The sequence below is a fragment of the Schistosoma mansoni genome, chromosome 2, assembly GCF_000237925.1.
Source record: "Schistosoma mansoni strain Puerto Rico chromosome 2, complete genome".
Taxonomy (NCBI): domain Eukaryota; kingdom Metazoa; phylum Platyhelminthes; class Trematoda; order Strigeidida; family Schistosomatidae; genus Schistosoma; species Schistosoma mansoni.
This window is the reverse complement of record NC_031496.1, coordinates 12294939-12322220: the sequence shown is the minus strand read 5'-3', so window position 1 is coordinate 12322220 and position 27282 is coordinate 12294939. Positions and strand designations below refer to the sequence as shown.

At 36.4% G+C, this 27282-nt stretch overlaps 2 protein-coding genes and 2 non-coding genes across 4 annotated transcripts; 3 read left to right on the top strand and 1 right to left on the bottom strand.

The window, feature by feature from the left end:
• Positions 1-2736: 2736 nt before the first annotated feature.
• Positions 2737-16331, top strand: Smp_014610 (hypothetical protein; the record flags this gene model as incomplete). The annotated part of the gene is made up of 3 exons (XM_018795711.1): positions 2737-3936; positions 11965-13238; positions 16292-16331. 3 exons carry the CDS (start codon positions 2737-2739, stop codon positions 16329-16331), a joined length of 2514 nt encoding a protein of 837 aa, XP_018649995.1.
• A 4501-nt stretch (positions 16332-20832) lies between these two features.
• On the top strand, positions 20833-20914 carry Smp_tRNA_01555_Leu_CAG.1.1. The gene has a single exon. It is a non-coding gene (tRNA).
• On the top strand, positions 20913-20994 carry Smp_tRNA_00042_Leu_CAG.1.1. Its single transcript has one exon. It is a non-coding gene (tRNA).
• Positions 20995-24457: 3463 nt separating this feature from the next.
• Smp_207080 (proteasome subunit alpha 6 (T01 family)) lies at positions 24458-26551 on the bottom strand (the record flags this gene model as incomplete). The annotated part of the gene is made up of 3 exons (XM_018795707.1): positions 24458-24598; positions 25955-26186; positions 26232-26551. The coding sequence occupies 3 exons, from the start codon at positions 26549-26551 to the stop codon at positions 24458-24460; spliced, it is 693 nt and encodes a 230-aa protein (XP_018649994.1).
• Positions 26552-27282: the final 731 nt, after the last annotated feature.

The window sequence follows — 27282 nt, the reverse complement described above, 5'->3', positions numbered from 1 at the left end:
GGCAATAATCGTTTAAATGTTCTGGAAACCTTACTCTCCTTCCAGAACACGTTGTTTTGAGTTCATTTTCAGATACTGCCAAAGTATCATCCTGAGTGATGGCTATCGGATGCGTTGTCGTAAGTGTAGGAGTCGTGTCTTTCGACTGTACCGGAAGAAAAGAGACGTGGATAGGATGATGCGACCGATGCTGATGCTATCGTTAGTTCCGTTCCTATAGATTATATAGTACTTAGGGTCACGCTGAAGAACTTTGAAGGGTCCTTTGTATGCTGATTCGAGAGGTCGTCGACGTACAAAGTGTGCGCTATATCGTAAGTCAGGTTGAACGAAAACATCAGTTAAGTGAGGCAGAGTGGCAGCAGGTTTAACTGAACACATTGCGTTTGTAAGCCTGCTCGTGTAGGAGTTTAGATCCATGTTCATTGAAGAAGATGAAGGATCCACGAATTCTCCTGGAGGTTGAAGTGTCGTTCCATAAACAAGATGAACTGCAGTGTATTTAATATCAGCTTTCACTGCATTGCGAATACCTAGTAAATAAGATAAGCAAACAGGTACAAAGTGGTTTGAATAGACGTTTTTTTAAAGAAAGTATCTGGTGATGATTATACGATGTAGTCTTCGTTGATTCAGAGTAATAAATCGCTATAATTTGTTATCAAGGAGATACATTAGTTATGCTATTCTGTATGGATAGAATACTTTTTACTTTTACCAACATCGCAGTTTGTGTTGTTTCTTTGTTTTACTTGATGGATTGTTTATCATAAATTAAATATGTATGTTTGCAGTTCACAAAAAGAAATTACATAATGTATTGTTTACAGCTTTTCTCGATTTTAGTCAAACCCATCTTTACTGTTTGATTGAAAACAGCTATCCTATTATTCTAATAACTTATTCATCAGAGGCTTCAGTCCGAACGATGAAGAAGTACTCATCAATTACCTGACAGCATTTTATGACATGTAAACCTTTTCTCATGATTATTAGATCACCCGATCTTATCTCAAGAATCATCACGTAAATTAATAGTATATCACTAAATATCTGATGCTGTCTTTGTATTTCTTCAAATATTTGTTCTAAGTATTCAGCATGAGGGATATTTTCTATTGTGAAAAATATATATTCAACAAATTTAGTTGTTTTGCACCTGATTTTAATGTCCATCTTATTTGAAAAAGTAGAGTTTTCAAAGTGTTGTGAACCATTGGATAATAACTTAATGATCTCAAAGTAACGCGCTAACCGTAAAACTCGGGGGGTTTTGTGTTTAATTCCTGTTGGGGTCAAGTGAGTATACTTTTAAAAAATCTAAAACAAAACCACTGTTTGGTAATTCTTGTTTATGTGTTTGTCTGGCTAGTAAATCCGTAATATAAACTACGAACTAATCACTTTACAAACTTCAGAAGTAGACTGTATTGTTTTCACAAGCTGTCAGTGCCATGTTACAATATTATTCTTTATTATGAAAGTTAGTTATTCGATGTTCATCTCCAGTACTATTAATTTGGTGTTTTGTTTAATAGTTGAAATCATGAGTCAATTGAAGCAAGACCACCATGAAAAACCTGGAAGCACTGGATGGCCGTTTCGTCCTATTATGGGACTCCTCAGCGTTGCGCACCCAAAATCCCGCCCTCGCGAGATTCGAACCCAGGACCTACCAGTCTCGCGCTGGAGCACTTAACCGATAGACCACTGAGCCGGTCTGCATCCAACGGTGGTAATGTCTAACTTCAACCAATCCACGATGTTTGAGCAACCGTTCACCGATTGTCTTCAGTGAGTTGATATCTCTACAACAGACTTGGTTGAACTCAACTGGTCTCATGATTTCAACTATGAAAATACAGAAATCTCCACAAAAAACCCTTTCTGATCTTTTGTTTAAATTAAGTATGACTATTAGGAAAAAATTCAACTATGAAAATACTAAATCTCCACAAAAACCCTTCTGATAATTAATATAATCATTTGCTCAATAGTGACTGACTTCGAGAGGTAAATCCAGGAGTTATAGTGAGAAGCAGTGACCAGTGGAGTTCAAACCACGTCTGTTGTGAGATATCAACTCACTGAAGACAATCGGTGAACGGTTGCTCAACTTCGTGGATCAGTTGAAGTTAGACATTAACACCGTTGGATGCAGACCGGCTCAGTGGTCTATCGGTTAAGTGCTCTGATGCGAGACTGGTAGGTCCTGGGTTCGAATCTCGCGAGTGCGGGATCGTGGATGCGCACTGCTGAGGAGTCCCATAATAGGACGAAACGGCCGTCTAGTGCTTCCAGGTTTTCCATGGTGGTCTAGCTTCAATTGACTCACGTTTTCAACTATGAAAATACTAAATCTCCACAAAACCCCTTCTGATAATTAAAATTTAATTACTTTAATTTATAGGATTATAATCAATAGAAATAAACATTTTCTTGTCAATTTGGCTCTTCTAATAATGCACTTTTTGGTGATAAACTTCATTTGTCATTATATTCGTGTTTGTATGTAAGGGTACGATTATGTAATGGCACATTTAATAAACAATCGACGAAGAAAAAAGGCATCATTTAAAGTGCATAAGTATTCATAATAACTGTGATGTTATAGACGTATAATATTGAATAATTTTAAAATAAATACATATATACAGTAAAATATTATGAATTCAGTTTTACATTTTCTTTATAAAAAGAAAGTCATTAAGATTAGAAGGAATATATAAAGTAAACATGGTAACATGTTGTTCATTTTTCAATATATTCATTATTTTACTTGTTTCTGTTGATTATACAAAATGTATGTCAAATGCAATAAGTGGCAGAATATTTATACCAGTATCATTTGGTGCTTATGCTACATTAGACTATCCATTCATAGTATTGTGGGGGGGTGATATTTACAGACCTTACAAAAAGTCATTCTATTATTATAACAAATATAAAGATAACCATAATTACTATTATTATTCTAATTATAATTCACAACCGGTGGTATCCACTGGATACAGTTCACCATCATCATATAAGAATTATGGAAATAATTATAATAATGAAATATTGAAAAGTGAAAGAAAGAAGGGAAATTCATATTATTATGATAGAAATACAAATGATAAAACTTCATCTGCCAGTCACAAAGATGATCGAAGTTATAATAATGACAATTATCGAACATCCTATTATGATGATATTAAATATGCCCAGTCAGATCATAACACAGTTAATAAAAAGAAATCAAATTCTATATATAGTAAATCTAATTACAAGATGCCTGAAGTTTCAAATCCACATTACAGGGATCGATTACACAGAGAACCGACATATAAGTATAGAGCTGATGTACAGAAATTAAAGAAATTCGGCTATAATGATCAATATCAAGTATCAAAGTCTTTTTATTATAATGATAATCTTAGAAAATATCACAATAATAACAAACAAGTAGGTTATCAATCAAGTAAATCTATTAATCATCATCATATCAATAATCATCTAAATTGGTTATCAAATAATAATAATGATAAATCGGTGATCATGAAATTGAAATATTATTATGATCACTTTTTTGATGATACGAATAAACCAGGTTATGATGATAAGAGTTATAATAAACCTAAATATCAAGAATATCAAAATATTAAACGTATTTACAAGAAACCAACAGTCAATGTTCGAAAAGTATCAAATGATGTTTATGAAGAAAGGAAAGGAAAGAGTAACGATAAAGAACGTCATGAGGAATATGGTAAAGATCAATATTATGAAAAATCAAAACCTGACAATGGAAAGAATTATCTTGATAAAAAAACAGATTATGATGAGGTAAAAAATAAAAAAATTCCAGAAAAGAAAAAAGCTAAATCAGAAGAGAAAAGTGAAGAGAATAAAAAACAAGTTGAAAAGGATGTAAAATATTCAAGGGAAGATAATGTAATTAAAGTGATTAATGAATACTCATAAACATAATTAAAGTAATGAATATAATAATAATTTAATCATAAATATAGTAATTTAATGTAATAGTAATAATAACATGATTATCTAATTATGATTCTTTTATGAACTGTTGATCATCCATTCTGGAGATCAAAAAGAAATTGAATGAATAAAACATTGGCAAAAAAGATTGATCAAATTTGTAATAAAACCTATTTCTCTTTCTTAAAAAAAACGTCTGTTCAAACTCATTGTATTTGAGGGTTCAACCTACTGATTACACTCGATCAGTCGAGTTATTCAAAGAGAAAAGATCAAGACTACGTAGCAAACTTTATGGTCAATAGCTAAATAGTGGTGCTTGTAGTTCATGCAAATATTTAGGTGACAAAACTGATTTAGACAAAAAAACAATCTATAATAACTGACATTGGTTAAGTGAATAATTTACTAACCATAGTTTGATCACATTTAAATCTAAGTTACTGAAGAAAATCTTAAGACAGGTATTCACCTCACACAATGGATGAATGGTTGCGCAGGATCACGAATCGATTGAGGTTAGACATTAACACCGTTGGATTCCGGCTCATCATCCTGGAGGTTAAACGTTTGCAAACGAGACCGAAGGTCCTGGGTTCGAATTCCGAATGCAGGATCGTGGATGCTCACTGCTGAAGAGTCCCATACTAGAACAAAACAACCGTGCAGTGGTTCCAGGTTTTCGATGGTGGTCTAGCTTACATAGACTCATGAACTCAACTGTTAAAAAAAAGAGTTTTTTTTTTAGAAATAAAGTTGAAATAGAACATAAATCATCAAAGAAACCGACAGTTTCAATTAATATATTGAACAAACGGAGCTCGAAAATACTGAAATATATTTAAGTATTTTTGTTTTATGTATTTAAAGTTAATCAGTAATGTGTTCAATCCAGAACTAACAACGAAAACAGTGTTGAAGGGGAATAATGTTTTACCACTGATCTACGTTTAGGTCTAATTCGGTGACAGTATCTTAAATTAATCATTACAATGACTACATAGCATCATGTGATCTGATGATCAGCAACGTGTAACTTAAGGACTGTAAATATCGACTTCTTATTGCGTTTACTAAATAGTTTCGCTTATCAGTAAACAAAGTTATGATACAGTTTTTTCAATTGTCTAAGAAAGTTATACTTATAAGTCAAACAAGTACTATTGGGTATTCACTACTCACAGTGTTGCTCGTATGGAATCAAAACCACTGAATTTACTACTACTGAAACTTTTAAAAAACGAACATATGTGCTATAAATAATCATCCACAGTAAAGAGTTGAAAAAAGTCGTGGAACCACGGTAGATGATCGAGTATATATATATATATATATATATATATATATATGATTGATGAATGCTGCACTTAGCTTCATGAGAAAAGGACACCTTGGTTATTGAGATTTCCAACATTCCGGGAATGATTATCTAAGCAACTTACGGGACGATATATGAAGTTTGAGGTATCAAGGTTAATTCATTCTTCCTTATTTAGATTCAACACTACAAAAAATCAAGATTTAACAGATCACTTTTACTAATCACTTTATTGTTTACAAACTAGAGCAACTAAAATTGGTGTACTGTCATAAAGAGCTCAGTATCGATCCAGTCGGTGAGTATTGTGAAAAGCAATAATCCTCTACAAATAATTTTAGTAATAAATATGTTTAGTTTTTAGACGATCGAAGGTTTGTCAAAAAATAACCAAGTTCTGCAATAAATCTCAAAAAAAAATTTCAAAGTGATAATTAAGAATTTAATGGATGACCGATTTGGAATACGAAAAGAATTGTGTTTAGACTTTAAGCGAGACAAATTATCACGTGACTTATCCCCCACTCGGAATATGACTTATGCAATCTTAGCACTGTGCCAAACCAATGACGTATCAACTAGTATGAGCAGTCTAGAGTATTTAATGATCATTTTTCGTCTCAGCTTTGCCAGTTAAGTCCAGACCACCAATACCAGCTTCCACTAAGCGAATTATTCACTTGAAATATATTTGGTTTATGTACAAGCCAAAAGGACCAAATCATACTATAAAATAGGAAATAACATTTGTACAAGATCAAGCCAAAAAGTGGCCGTGAACGTGGGAGAATGTAATTAATAAATTGAATATAATTTAAGAATAGTAAATCGCATCATAATGATCTATAGGTCAAAATAAAGCTTGTAATAAGAGGAGTATAGATATACATAATCTAGTTACTGAATAGTTATATAATAAGAATATACGCATAATATATTTGTTGATAAACATTTCTCAGAAGTTACCTATAATTTAATCTTCACTAGGATTAAAACAAGTTGAATGAAGTATTTGAAGTTAAATAGCTACAGGTAATCGCCAGGATAATGTGTAGCTGAATTTCATATTGTTTGGTTTTAGTTATCACTGAGCTACTCAATGATGAAGTCTTTAGTATGCAGAACATTGCTTTCTTAGATGTTTTTGATAGGTCCTGCCTACCACTTCCAACCAACAAAACGTAAATGTATATCTTAATATTGATTCCTCACGATTATCTAACATAAGATGCACTATGTCGAAATACTTAAACATTTATTTACTTTTGATTATGATCGGTAGACTTTGGTCAGAACTAAGGGGACTAGGCAAACATAACATAGGTTATTACTCAATAAGCAGTCTGTTTGAAGTGTACTATCAATCAATTAAGATGAGAATATTACACCCAGAAAGCAATAAACGATTAAAGGTTAATTGTCGTCTGATCAATACATTTAATGCGAAAAGTTAAAACAACTACTTCCTTGTAAAAGCATGAGTTTTGAATAACTCCCAAAATTTAGGATATTACGGTGTTATGAACTACACGGTTTTTAATGAAATCCATATAACCGTTGATTACTAGGTAATCAATAAGTACAGATCATAGTATCAACTAATTTGTTAACCATTGAGTTAATAAATTATCATAAATGTTTATTTCCTAAGTGTAATCAGTGCAAATCGTTAAGTGAAATAAACTGAAAGACTATCTTTATTTCTTGAATATGTTGAACACTACGTTTTGAATATATCTTTGATAACTACTTGTCTGAAGAAAAGTTCATCAAAAATTGGTTTTAACATTTGGTTTGTTATTTTATGATTTATTTATTCAAGGTTCAATCCACATCCTTTTTTAGAAAATCTTGATTGTGTTCATTCTAATGTCAAAATTGTGAAGTTAGGAAAGATTATGGATTGATAACTAGATTTATCAGCATAATCTTTCAAAATTGAACCCAGAACATAATGTTCAAATGTCAGGTATTCTTCGTTTTTTGACAATTTTTAGCTATACCTGTAATAGTTTATTTATCTACCTATCACTCATTTATTCCCTCATTTTAAGTTGGTAATATTTATCAAATGAATAGTTAACTGCCCAAGATGATGTCAATATTGTCTTCATCTTAATGATTTTTATATTTTTCTCAATACTTTTAACACCTCATAACATAAAGTTTTATCTGATAGTAGAAGTTCTCGAAAGCCTAGTTGATTATTGCAATACTAATTTTTTTGACAGATTATTGTATTTTGGATGACTGTAAATGCGTATCATGGCATGAATAAGTGGTAATATAAGAAAATGACTTTCCCTCTTTATTGTCTTTATTAATCGTACAATAACGTTCTGTTTACAAATATCTTTTTCCAAACTCATTGTATAACTATGCAGTTTTTTGTTGTGTTTTCTATGACATTAAAATATAAGTGTCTGTTAAACGATATTTTGAATACATTGAATTTATATCTAACTATCAATATTTCCCGGTTTTAAATGGTTGTTTGAGATCAGTCCTTGATATAAACTATGAAAAATCAATAACCCCTAGAGAACTTCTTTAGTAATAATAATCATATGCTCGCTACTGACTTACTTCGAGATGTAATGCCAGGAGTCCTAGTGCTTAGCTGTGACCAATGAAGTTCAACTATATCAGGTGTGAGACATTTATCTACGAAAGAGAATGGAAGGTGGTCACGCAATATTTCGAACTGATTGAGATTAGACATGTAAACCACTGGATGCCGGCTCAGTAGTTTGGAAGTTAAGGGTTTGTCGTAAGATCCTGGGCTCGATCTTCGGCAGGGTCGTTAATTCACACTCCTAAATAATCCCATACTAAAACAAAATGGCCGAGTACATTTCCCTAGTTTTTAATGGTTGTCTACATAACATTATGCGATCGATAGAAACTCAACAATCTCCAAAATCCTCTTATGTTAATATAATTATATATGCCCCCGAATGCCCTGATACTACCAAAGGTAGGAAGAGTCCGTTCTCCCTCTCGAAATGCTCTCACATGGCCATCGAATATATAGCCTCTGTCAGGGAAGTCCTACTCACTGCCTTCTCGTGGCATCACTGTTGTTTACGAAATTGAGAGGACGAAAAGTGAATGTCCGACTCTTTAACCGGGTTGGTGGACACGGAAAGTTCACCTAGAGGAGTTGGGAAACCCTGATTCCAAACCAATGGTGCACATGGGCTCCAGGATTTTGAAAGAACAAACGGCGTATGAACCAATCGTTGATCACCGGCCACCATGGGACTGCATCTTCTCACGATGCTCCACTGCCTTGTGGATCAGACATTTAGGTCAAAGGTTCCGGGTGTGGCCCCCTAAGCAAAACACCTGCTTCAGTTTGGGCACTCGGGCAGTATCACAACCCTCACACAAATTAAGTATGATTTGTGTGGCGCATATATATCTGGTAGATAGATAGATAGATGGCGAGAGAGAGAAAGGAAGAGAGTAAAAGGAAGAATTCCATTAAAATCTCCAGTTTACTCATCGATCAAATAAGAAAAACGTAGTAGTATTGATATTTCGTTATTTAAATACTTTATGTTTGATTATAGCATTTTCATTGAATAATATATTTAATACATGAATTTCTATTTAATTCCAACTCGTAACTTCAAAGAACAAATAAAAAGGGAAATGAATCAACCGTCGTAGTTGTTTTACTTGACTTTGATAGTACTTAATTATAAGTAGTTAAGAGAAATTTCTTAAAATATTTACACAGTAAATTAGTGCCTTGATGGTTTGTTTGTCCGGATAGTAATTTTTTTCAAATGATTGTGTAAATAAATTCAGCCGAACACTATATTTTACATCAATAAACAAATTTTGTAATTTGTGTGGATATAAGACGATTTTTCGAAATGAAAGTTAGATAGACTCGAACAAAGGACGTTCGGCCTCGCACGCAAGTGGTTAACCTCTACACCACTGAGTCGGGATTCAGTGGTTCTATTGCTCGACCATCTCCCATTGTCTTCAGTGGATAACTGCCCCACACTCGACACGGTCGAACCCCACTGGTCATCGCTTTTCACTAGGACTTCGAGGTTCGTTGATATTGTTGAGTTTCATTGAGATCATGAACCAATCAATGTTAGATCACCATTCAGAACCGTTGGAAACCTGAAATTTAGACATTAATAGTGTCGGATCTTGGCTCAGTGGTGTAGAGGTTAAGAGCTTGCGCGCGAAACGGAAAATCTTTGGGCCGATTTCCGTGAGCGGGATCGTGAATGCTCAATGCCGAGGAGTCCAATATTAGGACGAAACGGCTGTTCAGTGCTCCCAGGTCTCCAATGATGGTCTAACACTGATCGGTCCATTATTTCAATGGAACTCCACAATCTCCACAACTCTATACTACTAATTCATTTCTCATTTAAAAACGAATACTCCTATTTAATGAAATTCCAATGAACACCTTAGAAATGAAGTGCTATAAAAAGACTACATAATAATTATGAAATCGATTATCTTGAACGGGAGTTGGTAGTAAAAAACATTGATGAGATAGTTAAGTAACTATTTAAGCATTTAATAAACTTAATAAATAACTTCTAAGACCCGGTGAGATAACACTTTAAACAGGTTATTTGCTTTATTATTTAAAATATATGTTGAGGATGACATTCCTACTTATCTAACTTGATTAGTTCCTCTGTACATAAGTTTTGTGTGGATGAGGAATGTCTCGTTTTTAATAGCATCTTTCAGGATATCTAGATAAACTATCGCTTATTGGTACGTAGTTGATAAAAATTAGTAATCTTGTTAAATGTTGAGATTTGAGTCAACAGAAATCCATGAATTTAAATCTTTATGAAAGTACCATCCATGTGTCACATTTCCTGCTGTCCATTTAATGCTTCTTTGATCGATGGATATCAATACTTTACAAGGTTTGATGACCATATCATTTGTGTAATCCATTAGATAGTCTGCAGATATTTCCCTTAATTGATTACCTTGCTTGTAAATTTGATTGAAAGTGAATAAAAGATATAAAGGCCTCACAGTGTTTATACAGAGCTCCGAGTTACTAAAAATAAGTTTTAATTGAGTACTTCATGAGGATTGGTTAAAATTGAAGATTGTTGTTTTTGTTGTTGTTTTAAACTTACATCGATTGGTAAACCATTTGAAAGGGAAGGATTAGAAAGTTCTTTCTGATTTTATAAATTCTTTATGGGAAGTAATCGTTTACTACTGTTGATGAGTCTTAGTCTAAAACAAAACAACTTCCCGTGATATCTATTTTTCGATGACTTTTTATTTGATATCAGGTATTGAAGAAAACTATCTCTTCTAATTATTACCTTTATATATCTCACCAATTAATTTACTCAATGAATTATGCAATCATTTACTCTTTGGTTGCATAGTTTTGCTTTTTTCTATTGCTAATAATTTACAATGTTACCGTATTATCGCTTACAATACAATACAAATGGTCACAAGCTTTTTCAACAGATATTATATTCTTATTATTGTAGAGATCTGAATTTTATTATTAATTATAGGGGAGCAATTCGTGTGTTTGAAATAATGTGTAGTGACCTCCTTTTCTCGACGAGAACGTGATTGGTATAATGGAAACAATTATTATTATAACCAATTGTACCAGTGATTGTTTTACTGTACTCGTCGTTGCTTAACCGTATCAAAATCACTTTTCGTTCGGTCGCCCGCCTTGTCCGTTCGAACTTTCTTACGCTCTGACCTTATTGCCTGTACTCGTTGGCATGTCTTGGTATTCTTTCGATACCATGAGATAGCCAATAAATATACTTTATCTGGACTAATTAAAGCCTTCTGGTTTGCGAGTTATCAAAGGAACCGAGTCGTTTTCGGGCGCGTAATCTTATTGTAGTGGTGATCATAGTCAATCGAGACTCGACGCCATCTACAAATGCGTGATTACTTTGGGATACCAATAGTGAAGAAATACAAACCCTTACAGCTGATAATAAATATCTGATCTTTCAAAAAAGTTGGCGACTATAACGACTCCTAGTGGGTAACGCTCTGCAGTTTGTAGCGATGGTACATAGCCAAAGTTTCAGTGAATACATCAACATCGACGTTATTATATACAACTGACAAGTACCGAATCGGACGAAAATGGTGTTCTAAACACTATTTAAAACATGTTATAAGTTTCTTCTCTCTTAATATATTTTAATTATTTGTTAAACAGATAAGGGTTACGGTCAGAATATTAATTTCAGATAGTTAAAAACAGTAGTAACAAATATTGCTTTGTGAATCTAAGTTCTATGTATTCTAAGCGGCTAACAGTAGAATCAAGGATGTGAGATCAATTATGTTTGGGACTTATCAGCTGGATGAAACTCTCAAAAGAGATTGGTCAGTTATGCTCCTGAATATCAATAACAGGAAAATGGAAAACAAACAGTTTGGAATAACCCATCTAAGTAAAAAGCATTTAAATGACAGTCTTAATGCACTCTGTTTTACACTTTGCATTTCCAATACGAACGTGAACTTTGCAAAAATATAAAACGTTATTTGTAAATTACGCAAAATATTGAATTTTAACGAATGTACTTTATAAATAGCTTTTATATATAAAGTCTCAAGTATATACAGAGTAAATGCTTTTGTATAAACAATCGTAGTGTATTCGAAAATTTCTGTTGTTCAGGATTGAAAAAATGAATTTATTAGTATTCAGTATACTAATAACTTGTTTACTGAACAGCGTTTATAGTGGATACAATGGATATACTAATGGAATTAGTGCAATTACCAGTCGTCCTGGTGGAGGTGAAAGTCATGAAAATTCTGTAGATGTTTATAATAAATATTACGATAGTAAGAAATATAGTTATGGTACTGAATACACAAGCGATGATTCCAGCAAGTACACTTACGGTAAAAACTATGACAAATATAGTTATGACAAGTATAGCTATGATAAATATGGTCATGAGAAGGGGGACGAGAAGTATGCTTACGGCAAAAACTATGAAAAAGGCTACGATAAATATGCTTATGACAAGTACGGTTATGGCAAATATGGTTACGACAAATATGGTTATGACAAATACGGATATGACAAATATGGTTATGATAAGTATGGATATGACAAATATGGATATGGTAAGTATAGCTATGATAAATACGGATATGACAAGTATGGTTACGAGAAGTATGGATATGATAAATATGGTTACGAAAAGGGTTATGACAAGTATGGTTCTGACAAATATGGCTACGAAAAGGGTTATGACAAGTATGGTTCTGACAAATATGGTGACGAAAAGGGTTATGACAAGTATGGTTCTGACAAATATGGCTACGAAAAGGGTTATGACAAGTATGGTTCTGACAAATATGGCTACGAAAAGGGTTATGACAAGTATGGCTCTGACAAATATGGTGACGAAAAGGTTTATGACAAGTATGGTTACGACAAGTATGGCTCTGACAAATATGGTTATGAAAAGGGTTACGACAAGTATGGATACGACAAATATGGTTACGAGAAGTATGGATATGACAAATATGGTTACGAGAAGTACGGCTATGATAAATATGGTTACGACAAATACGGATACGACAAATATGGTTACGAGAAGTATGGCTATGATAAATATGGTAACGAAAAATACGGATACGACAAGTACGGGGATGACAAGCATGGTCATGGAAAAGATTATGAGAAATATGGTTACACCAAAGAATATAGCAAGAATTATAAGGATTACTATAAGAAATATGACAAATACGATTATGGTAGTAGATATGAAAAATACAGTTATCGTAAAGACCACGATAAGCATGATCATGATGAACATGACCATCATGACGACCATCACGACCACCGCCACCATCATCATGAGCATGACCATCATCATCATCATGAACATGATCACAAAAATGGCAAAGGGTACTAACTACAGTGAATATCTTCTTCCTAACATATACAAAAGCTAGATTCACTAATCGCAATAAACTGTCTTTTTTATTGCCTTTTCAATAGTCAATTGGTGAATCACATAGACAGTGGGAAAAGTCACTTCTAGTGTGATATTAAAAAAATTAGTTTTTATTTCCACTAAATTAATAAAAATTACAAATATTCCAACAATTGTAAACGTTATTTTTATTTGTTAAGCTACTTTGTATTACGCATGTGAAGAGGAAAATTGTAACTGATGGATAAAAATTTATAAGAGCACAATGCTGAGGAAAGAAAAGTTGATATTACTGTTATACGAGTAGCATTGGAATGGTAATTATATTTATTATAGAGCGATTATAGATAATATCATACTTGTAGTTTAATTTGAAGAGTATTATACGATTGGCATCTATTTTATTTAGATTAACTTGTTCGGTGGATCTAAAATATTTTTATAAAAAAATTATGACTTTAAAATAAAATATATGCTAATATCAGTTCGAAGTGTAAGACTACGGGTCAGAATATACATGATTTGATCCAAAATTTTACTGAATCGGTGTGATTTTCACTCATATTCCTCATACAGGTAGTTTTTCCATAGTGCTGCCTTCTCAATTTAATGATATTTTTCAGTGGGAACGAATCTTTGGTATTTGGAAGTTTTTCATTTAGTTAACCTAAAATCACTAGCAGACATCTTTCATAGGACGAATATTATGTGACAGTCATAATTGGTCAGCCTTAACTTCATATATGTTATGTCTAAACTGCTATCACGATATTTTCAAGTAGGCTAACAAGTGGACAAAATAGCTGGTTGAGTTGACATGTGAATTTTTGTTGAATGCTACTTATGAGTAGTTTGACACAATTCACAGTTCTCAGATGTTCGTAGAACATTTGGTATGTGGTAAGCGGTGCAGTCTAGAAAGCACGTTCTGTTCCCTATTGGATTCGTCACCACCATCCCACTATTAATGCACATATTGAGATAGGAATCCAGAGCCTTTTACTTCTAATGAAAACGAATTATCCAGTTATCTAAAATATATTTTACTGGTAACAATAATACATCTATTCTAAATAACTTATGACAAAATAGCTCTACCGAGACAATCCATGAAGGATCCGCATTTAGTAATAAAGACTGATCAAAATTCGGTCCTAATTATCAACAATGGGATAACCCACACGCTAACTAATAGTAATATGAGGTATTAGTAATGGTTCATATATTTCCGTTGTCAAAGTTCAGTAATTCAGTTGATCAGTCTCTGTTGACAAATTCATATCCTCAGGGAATCGTCTCGATGTAGTTCCTATTCTCTTCTAATTGACGGACCTCGAATAGGATGAAACATGTGTCCTGGACCGGACTCCTACATACAAACCAAACATACTAAGAAGTTGTGACTAAAGGTCCAGGATGCATATAAACCCAAAGACCAACTAACTGCAGTCCTGTATATCAACAATAGGAAATCACAAACCCTTACTAATCTACAGATGGTTTATAGTCATAAATGTTATCAAATGAAGAATCAACAGGAACTAGGGAGCACTAGACAGAAAGTAGTTAGCTGCCAGTAACCACGACTACATGCAGAGTCGAACTTAGTAGTACCTTACTCTTTGAACCACACTGGGATTTAATGGTTCATATCTATAACTTCAGTCAACTTAAGATACAGAGAAACAACTACATAGTGACCTTAGTAATAGTTGAAATTTGACAAGTGACTTCAAAATATCCTTACGATAGGTTTAGCGAACAAATGAGGACGGACAGAGTCCAATTTCCTTATGTTGGTACTGAGGTCTGTCACAGGGTAGTTTTGGATTTGTGTTGACTAAAATCTTCCTGACAGCAGTTAATAAAAGATCTCTACAACAGAGTGAAATCATATTATAATTCTTGACGTTTTTTAGGGAGAAAACTTCACGACATTGTGATTTCTGTTAGTTCGAAATATGATGATCTCTGTATCTCCTCATCATAATACAATAAATCATCAAATATCATCGAGGATTTCGAGTTTTTCTTATTCTATAAGAAATAATCTAATGAGAAGCTGATCAGAACGAACGATGTATTCAAGTCGTTCCACGGGCCGAGCAAGCATCTCCCACCTTTTTTTTGTAAAAAATGACACTAAGGGGCTGACATTATTTTGATACATGTCTAGGTTTATTAAGATGTTCTGAAGTACAAACTATATGATTAGGCACGAGATCCTCAAGGAGTTAGACCTTTCAATAGAGATAAAATAGAAACGAGAAGACATTACCTTGTCTACATTTATCACACATCGATTATAGAGACAAATCCTATTTACGAATACTAGAAGACATTTTATAAATCTTAAAATGAGTATGTTAATATGGTTGCACATTGTAATTCATACCACACATAATTCCGAAATATAAGATAACGGTGATTGCCGAACACAAGAGTATACTTCAAATATAACATTGTAACCCACTTGGAAAACGAAGTTCACTATGAAAGACATAGTTTCATAGAATACTTCCACTGTATAACAATGCTAAAAAGTTTTTTTAGTTTATATACCGAATTAGTATATGTTGTCAAATTAGTGATATGTCAATTATGTTAGATGGACACCCAATATATTGGGAAGTAATTGCATCTAAAATCATGCATATCATAGCTGAAATTAATACTAGAAGATAATAAACAGACAGCATGAACTGAGAGACTAGTCCCTTGTTTCAATTGCTACACTTTAAAAACGTGCGGCAAGTAGAGAAACTACTAACAAGAAAGGAAGTATGAAAAGGTTAGTTACTGATCACGGGTACTCATATCATTTAAATCACTGGAACTATGTTGCATATGGTAACCAACCACTGATTTAAACTATCTAGTGTATCGACAACCTACGACCTTATATTACCAAATATCCCATGATTATTAAGTGTACTACTATTGGTTGTAACATTGAAGATTCAAGTGAAAAATATATTTCGTTTAAAACAAAATAGACACTTTTCGTATAATTAATCCTTCTCAGACATCCTTACGAGATGAGCATCGATTTCCTCGACCGTTAATTTCCTAAAATTAAGATAAAAATACGGGTTAGTGACAAATATACAGGTTGACAATGCGTTCTAAAAAATCAAACTACTTAATAAGCGACAATAATTCAGAAATAAACTAGGTACTCAGAATCGCTAACCATAAAGACGAAGAATCAACACAATAAACCAGAATACTCAAAAGAGCTGGAGTTTAAATTACAACACTTAAAGCATATAAAAAGTAAACTAGCAAGATACACGCGAAGTGAGCAAACAGTTGAGAATAGGCGCAGAGTAATAAGGTATCCATAATTTAGAGGAATAACAAAAAAGAGATGTGTCGATCGATAATGGTTTCTAAATTAGTTAGAGTATCTAACCACACCAATCCCTATTACCAAACTATCAAAAAAATCTCTAAAGTAGGGTAGCCGTTAAACACTCTTGAATAACAAAAAATCGTATCTCATGAGTATTTCTGCACAAAATGTCTGTGTAGTCAATATACACAGCGTGGTTTAATGACCTTCTGAGATAAATCTGGGAAAATGGCAATCTTTCAATGATTTTCTCCGAAAACTGAAATCTCATTAGGATGAATTAAAGGAACTTTAAAGTGAAGTCGCTTAGTATTTTGAAAATCATTCTTCAAAAAGTCTTAGTTCATGTGACAACTTTTGTAGTAAGCAATCATAATTTGTAGACGAGGGTTCCAGAAAATAATGGGACTTCTGATCAGACTGTTTCTCTTTTTAGGCAATTAGCAGGTGTATGGGGTGGGGGACCAGTTAAGCTGTCCCTCCGAATGTTTCACCCATCGCTCCGAACATCTGTGTTGAGAGTGGGTCATGGTCATACGTTTCTTGAATATCCTACCACTACTTTCTAATGGCTGCTTCTTTGATACCTTGTAAGTCGTCCACTATTACCTATCACGGCTGCTTTCGTCACCCACCACTACTTACGACCATTGAGTAGACCTTATGTCAGTCTACGTCTAGGTTGTCTTTGGGTCTTGCTGTTATAATTTCTCTTATTACGACCCAGCTATTACTATTGCTTAGTAATCCTGAACACCAATTCACTCGACAAGTCCCCAAATCAGAACACAGTTGAACAGGATAGAAATTATATTTTAAATAACAAGGGTAGATAGAAGTGAGAATCGCAATAAGAAAAACGTTAGTATATTTATAATTTTTACATGAGTAGATTCTAGAGTTTTCTCCAAGTATCCACTAGGGCTGATTGAATAAGAAATAGCCAATCAGTGTGCACCAACACAATTGTGCACGGAACGTGCTTTAATCTAATCTATATTCCGCTAACACCTCCTCTTTGAGCAGATTCGTAGGATCTGGTGCTACAGTCCAACTGCAACCGCATGGCTGACCTGTGCTTTCGATTTGTCCATCTTCTAGGCAATAAAGAAGTGGTATCACACTTTGCTTGCACAGAAATTAGCCTGTCTGTTTTAGGGGTTTTGATTTGAAAGGTGTTCAACAGAACGTCAAGATCACGAGGGGGTTTTGTGGAGATCTTAGTGCTTCCAGGTTTTCCACGGTGGTCTAGCTTCAATTGACTCATGATCTTAACTATATAAAAGAACGTCAAGAAATATTTTATATCGAGTCTTGTTGCTGGCTATCGAAGTTGTTTTCAATTGGTTAGTATGATGCACCCAAACTTATGAGCCAACTACACCCCATAAACTGCATTCCCTCTCTTTTGTACGATCCGACCAGCCGTCCATGTAGAATGTTTTCCACGATAGTCTGTGGCAAGTACTTTTTGACAAACCGTGAACAATAGTCTTTGTGCCCCATTATGTCGATTGAACTGCTTCTCCATTAAATACGCTTTGTTGGGGCTCAAGAGCTGGCGTAGGACGAATGATATTGAAATGTATCCGTATTTTTTGTCAAGTAAAGTTTCTGCTGGAGAGACCCTGTTAATTGTCTGAAGCATGACGGGATGAGTTTTAATGAATCCATCAATTTAGTAGACACCAACATAACCCCCTTAGTCTTTCTGAACTTTTGGACTAAAATCACTGATAGATATAGGTGTTGTTTTCATAACTATTTGGATATCCTGTTAAGCTATCTCGTAGCAAAGAGTACCTTTATGGTCGACCAATAGGACTTTTAGTTGGTCTTGAAATTTACCCACGACCTTTTCATTGTTAAGCTAAACTCCGAAGGGGTCTTCTTGTTATAACTTTTCTGAGTCCAATAAGAAGCAGGTAAATGCATGCCCGCATTGAATCATGAATAAAGCTTAAACGTGTACCTCATATCAAGTAGTGGTCTTGAACAGAGACTCTCCAACCATGGCTGATGTAGTTTATTACAGTCCATCGTTTAGTCGGTTTCGGGGTAAGCCATGTGAGATGATGTTTCTCTTAATGCTACAATTTGGTGCTTGCTCAAAACAAACGGATGTAAGAGCTTAGTTGTAGTAGACAATCACCATTATCTGTTCGCTGAGCTGGGATACTGTAAGCGTCTTTTAGTTTAGACTACTTGCCTAAAATTATCTAAGGACGATTACTACATTTATGCACTTAGCTTTTTGGTCAGAAGGCTTTTCGTAAAACTTGTTTTTTCCATTTATCCAAACCGTAGTCAACGAGAGAGCAGATAGAGACGATGGAAGGCAACAATGTGTCGAAAAGACCATGTATAAAAATTTATGAAGTTAGATCGTTTGTATCAGCGTGTGGTAATAAAGCTGAATTTGCAAGAGAATATTGACATTAGAGATTAAAAAATATATTATGAAATGATGAATGGATTTGATTGTGAATAGGATGATCTCGAGTGCTAATAGAGATGTGGACTGTTTTCACTTTCCGATCGCCCTTACCGTGAAAAGATACTTCTTGAGGTACTCAAAAAACGAAAGTAAACTAAACGTGATGTTGAAGTCCCGAGAGTGTGAATATATTCCAAGAAACAAATGCTTAAGGTCGGTAACATGTTTTTGCGAGTAGAGTCTGTGTTAATTACGTACTTTAAGGGTCTTACTGCAGAGGATGAAAATCAGTGGGGCAAGGTGAGTTATTTTATTTTAAGACCGAACTGTCCAAATCCTTAACATATGAGAAGGTAACATAACTTTAGGTGCTGAATGTCGGAAAACAACACCTAGCTGCCTCCACATTTACGTGCAGTAAATGGTACAACCTCGCCCTTGGACTCTAAGTTGCTGTTAATGAATTACATTTTGCATAGCTGTAGGCAACTACCATTAACATTCTGGAACTCTGCAATGATTTGAGATTGTTGACTTGAGCGTCAGAGTTGAATAATAATGGGATATCAGGAAATTCTGCCTCCGAATACACCTAATACGAGACAAAAGCTTTAAATTAGGTAGTAAGTCAAGCCTCGACCGTAGCTGCTACCTTGACGTGGTGGTTGGGCTTGCCTATCGTGATGATCCAACAGAGCTATATTGGCTGGAACATATATTCCTGTAGGTTCTACCATGCCGGGTAGGTTGATTGGAGAACGGTAAGACTAAAAGCAGCAACTCAAGGTCTGAAGGTGAAGTCAAACTGCTGACTATAGAGAGGTATGACAGCAGTAAGGTGTTTCCCTAGGACAACCAGCATGACAGCAATGCTGCCTTCCCACAAGGAGGGGTGAGGTTAGCAAAGGTCGACCCTAAAAATGCACACCTCGCCTTATCCCACGGATTTCCGTCTCCCGCGGTAAGGTCCTTTGAAGAACGGAGCTAACACGTCAAAAATCCCCCACAAAAAGGACGTGCGCGACCGGCCTCAAGAAATTTTCCCTTGAGGTCTGCAATCACGCTTCCAAGTCATTAAGACCAACATCAATCCAACTTCCTTTTCAGGTCCCTCAAGAAATACCCTTCTACGGTGTGGGCAGCCGGGAAGTGATATTAGCCCTCATACTTGTAACAGCACGAGTAGCGTCATTCATTTGACCTCACCATGTCAAAATATACAATCAACTCGGTTCATGCTTTGTGTATCTGGAAGCCCTGATGCTGCTTCCCGTGGCCTCACTGGCGTAGGTATAGCATTGAGTCCTAGGGTAAAACCAGTTCTTTTGGACTGGATCCCAGTAGACAGTCGTTTGTGCGCTGTCCGACTAAACGGAGCAGTAAGGACTCAGAAAGATAGGGAAACTTGTCGTTGCCTCTTCGTCGTCTCTGCCTACTCTCCCACTGACTGCAGCTCACATAATGTAAAAGATGAGTTTTATAGAAGACTTTCTGACCTTCTCCGAAAAGCTAGGCGCTCTCATGTAGTAATAGTGGCTGGTGACTTTAATGCTCAAGTAGGTAAACTAAGAGGAAGGGAAAGACACCTGGATGGATCTTATGGTGTCGTGGCTAAAAGAACAGATAATGGCGACCGTCTGTTGCAGCTATGCTAAGATAACCGCCTATTTCTTGCAAATACTAACTTTGAGCACAAAGAAAAACATTTTTTGACATGGCGACCCACGAATTCGTCCCAACGTTGGACTCAAATATATCACATTGCTATCAGCCACCGATGAAGGGGCTCGATAGAAGACTGTCGCTCATTCTGGAGCACATGCTTAGATTCAGATCATGCTCTAGTGCGAGGTGGTCAGGATGGCCGAGCGGTCCAAGGCGCTGTGTTCAGGTCGCAGTCCACTCTGTGGGCGTGGGTTCGAATCCCACTCCTTACACTAGACTTATGCCCCCAAATGCCCTGGTACGGCCAGGAGTGGGGAGAGTACGCTCTCCCTCTCGAAATGCTCTCACATGGCCACGCGTATATAGCCTCTGCCAGGGATGTCCTACTGTTATATCGTGTGAACTCGTAATTTATATGAACGTGCGATTGGAGAGGAGTGAATTTATTGATCGGACGCAAATGATACTTGAAATCGTACGAGCAGTCTTGAGTGCTATTCGGTCCTTCCTATCTGCCTAGCCCAGCCAGTTGAGTCCAGAAAACAAATAACAGCCTCGGCAATATGAATCATTATTTACAAACATACTGAGTTTTTATACAAACCAAAGTAATCAGTAAACTGATTATAACTCAAGAATTGTATGATAATAAATCAAAGATCAAAATAAAGATAATGATAAGAGAAACACGAATATAAATAGTTTAGTTACGTAACAATTGTACAATAGGAAATAGGCATAATACATTGGTCGATAAATAGTCCTTAGAGTTACCATTAATAATTCACCAGGGGATATAACACCTACTCACTGCCTTCTCGTGGCGGAGGTGTTGTTTACAAAATTGAGAGGACGAAAAGCGAATGCCTGGTGCTTCCTTGTACCAATATTCATGTGTTTAAATAAATAAACTAGTGCGAGCACGTATCTGTCTGCGTCTTACTGGACGTAGGAAAGACGCTGCAAGGAAGCCTCTTAGGGTTCTACTTAATGATAGGCAAGCTAAGAATATATTTCAGGAACAACTAGAAAAACAGTTAGGCAGCCATGTAAGTTGTGCCCACTCCGAGGCAGCGTGGAATGACATCCAAAAAGCTGTGGAAACAGCAGTGATATCTGCTAATACGGTGAACCACAAGGTTAGGGAGAAACACTGGGTCTCATCAGCACCCACTGCACTGATGGATGCTCGAAAACATATCACATCTGACTCTGAACATAACGAGAGGCGAAGTCAACTTGAGCACAGGCTAACAAGAAGCTTACGCAATGATCGCGAACAGTGGTGGGTAGCGAAATCAAGAGAGATGGAAAAGGCATTGGCAATTGAAAACAGCAGACAACCGTTCAGACTTGTTAAAGAAATCGGTATTAGGAACCCAACTTCAGCGAAACTATCTCGGAAAAAGATGGAGATATTATTCATTCTCAATCCAGGAGATTGGATCGATGAGCAGAACACTATAGGGATCAGTTCAACTGGCCTCCAGCCACACTTCGGTTTCCCACGATCCTCAGTCGAATTGAATGGCAAGTTAATGTAAGTCGTCCAACTCTTTATGAGGTTTGAAAAGCTATAGGAAATCTGAAGCGAGGGAGAGCAGCAGGCCATGACAGGTTTACTCCTGAGGTTTTTAAGGATGGTGGTCCAGTACTAGCAGCGAAATTGACTGAGGTCTTAGGCGGAATCTGGGAACTGGACGTAATTCCATCTGACTGGTCCCAATCACTGATTGTGCCAGTCCATAGGAAAGGACAAAAGTCCTTTTGTAACAATCACAGAGGAATCAGTCTGACTAATATAGTGTCTAAAATATTAGCCTAACCGAAGCTCGTGAAGAGCAGACTAGAGGAACCCAGGCTGGTTTTCGACCTGGACATGGTTGTATAGACCAGATATTCACTTTACGTCAGGTCCTAAAACATGGATACACATTCAGACGTCCCACAATAGTAGTATTTCTCGACCTTAAGGAGGCATTTGACTTCGTTGATCCTGAGGTTCTGTGGCAGTGTTTGTCACTGAAAGAAGTACCAAAGAAGTACATTAACCTCATAAAGGCTCTCTACTCAAACACAACTGGTCGAGTTAGAGCCTATGGCGAACTGTCATCAGAATTGATTACCTCAAGTGGTGTTCGTCAGGGCTGTCCACTCTCTCTATTCTTATTTAACTTTTTCGTTGACATGCTTTTATAGATAACACTTTCATCACCTAAATCTCCAGGCGTTGAACTTTTACCGGGAGACTCACTTGTTGACTTAGAATACGCCAATGACATAGTACTTTTGGTGAAGACGATAACAAAATGCAGTCTTCTGACCACTATAAGCAACAATGTAGGCATGTTCGGGATACGATTTCCCCCTCGAAATGCAAAATGTTATTTCAGGATTGGGTTGCATCGGCACCTGAACTAATGATAAGGAGTGAAGTAGTTGAGAGTGTTGACTGCTTCACTTATCTTGGGAGTCCCATCAGCCCTTGTGGTCTGGTGTTAGACGAAATCTCAGCACGGACACAGAAGGCTCGTCTAGCTTTCGCCAACTTGCATCATTTATGGCGTAGGCGAGATATCCGTCTATCAACCAAAAGACAGGTTTACTGTGCAGCAGTTCGTACCGTCCTACTTTATGGAAGTGAAACATGGCCGATAAGAGTAGAGGATATTCGTAGGCTATTAGTTTCCGATCATAGGTGTCTTCGACGCATTGCTCGTATATCCTGGGACCACCGGGTAAGTAATGCAGATGTTAGGAAACGGGTACTAGGTAAGGATGGCAAATCGATTGATGAAGTACTGAAACTTTATCAGTTGAGATGGCTGGGACATGTGTTACGTATGCCTAACCACCGACTGCCCCGACGTGCAATGTTTTATGGTCTAAAGGTAGGTTGGAAGAAAGCTAGGGGCGGCCAGACCAAAACGTGGCACAAATCCATGAAGTCACTGACAAGTGGACTGAGCCATGTTGGTAGGTGTAGACTACCTGGTTCGGATCCGCGAGATGATAAAAACAGATGGTTAGAGACCTTGAACGACGTGGCTCAAAACCGTTTGCAATGGTGCAGGTGCACCCACTCTTTGTGTTCTCCCATGTTCTAATCCTGTGAATTATTCATATCCCTTTCTTTTTTTCTCGTTCCAAATTTATTTCACTGGATTATACTCCTCGAATGACATCTTCAAACCCTAATCTTTCGAATTACTGCTGATACTTTTACTACCTCTATCACCATGGGATTTGAATCGACAATTGCATCTCAGTACTAATGTGGTTGGGCAACTCGAACTGATGTACGTACGTATGAAGTTCTACGTTGTGAATAAATGACTGGCTGAGTAAATCGAGTTGATGTTGTTGTAATCAGTTACAAGCATAAACCTAGTGACTGTCTAGAACCGACTGATACTGATAACAGCCTTCAAACTAACCAAGATGTAATGAAGTGCCTTCCAAACTTGCTGATGCATGTGCCACTTAATCCACTCCACTTAGTAATCTAATAGCAACCATTTAAGAAGCATTAATACCGGTTTCAGTCTTGTATGCTGCTTGCAACCTCTCGGTTTTCATGCATACACATGTATTTCAGGCATTTCGATCAAACGGTTTAAATAAAAGCTCTGAGTATTTGTAGAATTGGCCAATAATATTGGGTAACTTAGATGTTAAACAAGAAGTAAAAGACAAACATGAGATCATGAACATAATTTCACACGTTCAAACGTTTACCTGAAGATAGGATCTGCTTTTGACACGACCGCAATTTCCAATTCTGTGGCTTTAAAATCCATGGAATGAGTATGTGAAAGACAACCAATGGCTAGTTCGACAGCCTCCTCTAAAGTGTAGTTTTCTTGCTTTCGAAACTGAAAGATACGTAATATGGGAGAAACACTTGAATTAAGATATTTTAGGTATGAAGAACAAGCATACAAACTTAGACTTGACTATATAACCAGCCTTCTTAAAATTTCTCAATTTTCAGTTTTGTCAACCTTCTCGAAACTCCTAAAAAGAAGCTCAATACAATTATCGTCATAAAATCTGTAAATAATCCAACACTCTATTGCTTAACATCTCAAACAAGTAGCAATACGTTGCCAAGAAGTCATGAGAGTGATGTACCATGACTGTAGCCCCCAAATGCCCTGGTACGGCCGAGAGTGGGGAGTCCGCTCTCCCTCTCCAAATGCTCTCACATGGCCAGCGAATATATAGCCTCTGTCAGGGAAGTCCTACTCACTGCCTTCTCGTGGCGGGGGTGTTGTTTACGAAATTGAGAGGACGAAAAGCGAATGCCCAACGCCTTAGCCGGGTCGGTAAACATGGAGAGTCCATCTAGGGGAGTTGGAAAACCCCCATGCATATGGGCTCCAGTATCCTGAGGGAACAAATGGCGTATGGACCAATCGTTGGTCACCGGCTACCATGAGACTGCATCTCTTCACGATGCTCCACTGCCTTATGGATCAGACCTTTAGGTCAAAGGCTCCGAGTGTGGCCCTCTAAGAAAATCACCTGCTTCAGTCTGGGCAGCTGGACAGTATCACAACCCTCACACAAATCAAATGAGATTTGTGTAGCGCATATGTATCTGGTGCTTCCTTGTACCAATATTTATGTGTTTAAATAAATAAATAAAAATGACTGTAACTGGCTGGTATCAGCAATAAAACTCAAACAGAATACTTTTTCATTAAGAGATAAAGCCTTGGTCGTTAAGTTTGATTCTCTTGTTAACTAATATACACCAGCAGGCGGACATTTTTCACGCGCCTAAATTGACACAGTGATTATTTGAGGGGTTAGGATATTGTGATGAAATATCATGTCCGTGCTACTAAATACTAAATAAACTATGAACTTGTTGATATCCTGTGGCATTGATCTGTAAGATTCACGTGGCTTAGATGGATAGAACATACTCACACTTGCAACAAAATAGTATAAAATAAATTTTAAAAACTTACGATAACCAAGGGTATCTAATATATTTTTGTATGCTTAGAACAAAAACTGGCTAAACATTTAGTGGGTGATTTCATGTCGATCTATACAATCTATGTATACTTAGCAAGTAATTATTACGAAATAATAAATGGAAGCAGCCAGCTTTAATAATAACATGTTAATCTACTTAACATCCAACATGAAATGTTTGGTTGTCATACTAAATATATGAACCACAGGAGTATTGACCTGTAGGATGAAAATGGGTGTACCTCATTTTCCAAGTGACGCATAGCTTCGGTTTGCTTGTCACCAACAGCGACTGCCCGATGTCCTGCCACAAATCCACTAGGATCAGATTTGTACAATTGGGGTTTCCCGAGTTCTTCATCATAAGAAATAGCCAACATGGCACAACCAAGTGGTCTCATTTCGGCGGATTGTGTATATACTTGGTTGATCTCACCGATTCGGTGTAACAGTACGTCGCAGGGGACTTCATAACTGCAAGCGCCCTAATGTTAACGACGAAAATATAAGATTACAAACCCAAACTTGTGTTTGAATGATGCAGCCTCATATCTGGCTCGTTGTACTTGGGCGCGACAATCTGGTGCCATGCCAGTCATGATGCACCCGGTGGAATCTGTAAGACGAAATATCCGTGTCATAGATCTTCGGTCGATTAATTTATCTGGAAGCTTCAGCTGGGCAGCAACAACCGCGCAGTCGTTACCCCGCACACCCACGGATAAGTGACCATCAAGACTGATAGCTTTAAAAGTGTATTCCACTTGATAAAGTCTCCCCTCTGGCGAGAAAATTGTCATAAAGCGATCAAAACCACTCGGGGTTGAGGCACTCATCATGTAAACTATGACCACACAAACCCCTCGGACTAGGCGCCACTTACCAGCACAATGAGGTTATTACAAAGTTGATCATTACAGCGCTGCAAAAATCATACACCATTAACCCATAGTTTCGTTTATCTGACTCTACTTATCTCCTTTCTACTTTATTTTTTTGGCTGCTATAAACTTCGCTCACTAATAAACGTGACTGTATCGTATATAATAGTTGCCTTTGAATAACACGTTCATTGGTCAATTTCTGGTTGGAAATTATTAGCGACCAGATGGTCTGTGTTACTATTGTAAATGGTATTCTCTCAGTTTACTCACCTTGTCTGAACCCTTTAACAGATGGAGTCCAAGCTACTTGTTGAGCAAGGGTGTTCTATGGAATGATATAACGGTCACATGGACATTAAGCGATTGACAACGCTTTTGTCCTTAAAGCCTTTTCAAGAGGGGGTCCGAAAAGCCTTCCAAATCATCATTCAGGAATGAAGTATTTCTAAGATGTATTTGGAATTTCATCATCTAAGTCAGCTAATTATTGTGAGAGATGCGCTGTACCGCATACCTAAAAGTGATATGGTGAGGATAGTTGGTTAAATACCTACATCCAGGATTGTGTCCGTTAATACCTTTGGTGGTGAATAAATCTCCGAATCAAATAGTTCTGTAAGTCTTCGACACTAATTCTGACTTCATTAGGTTCACTGGACACATCCTAGCTGAAGGCGCTCGGTCAC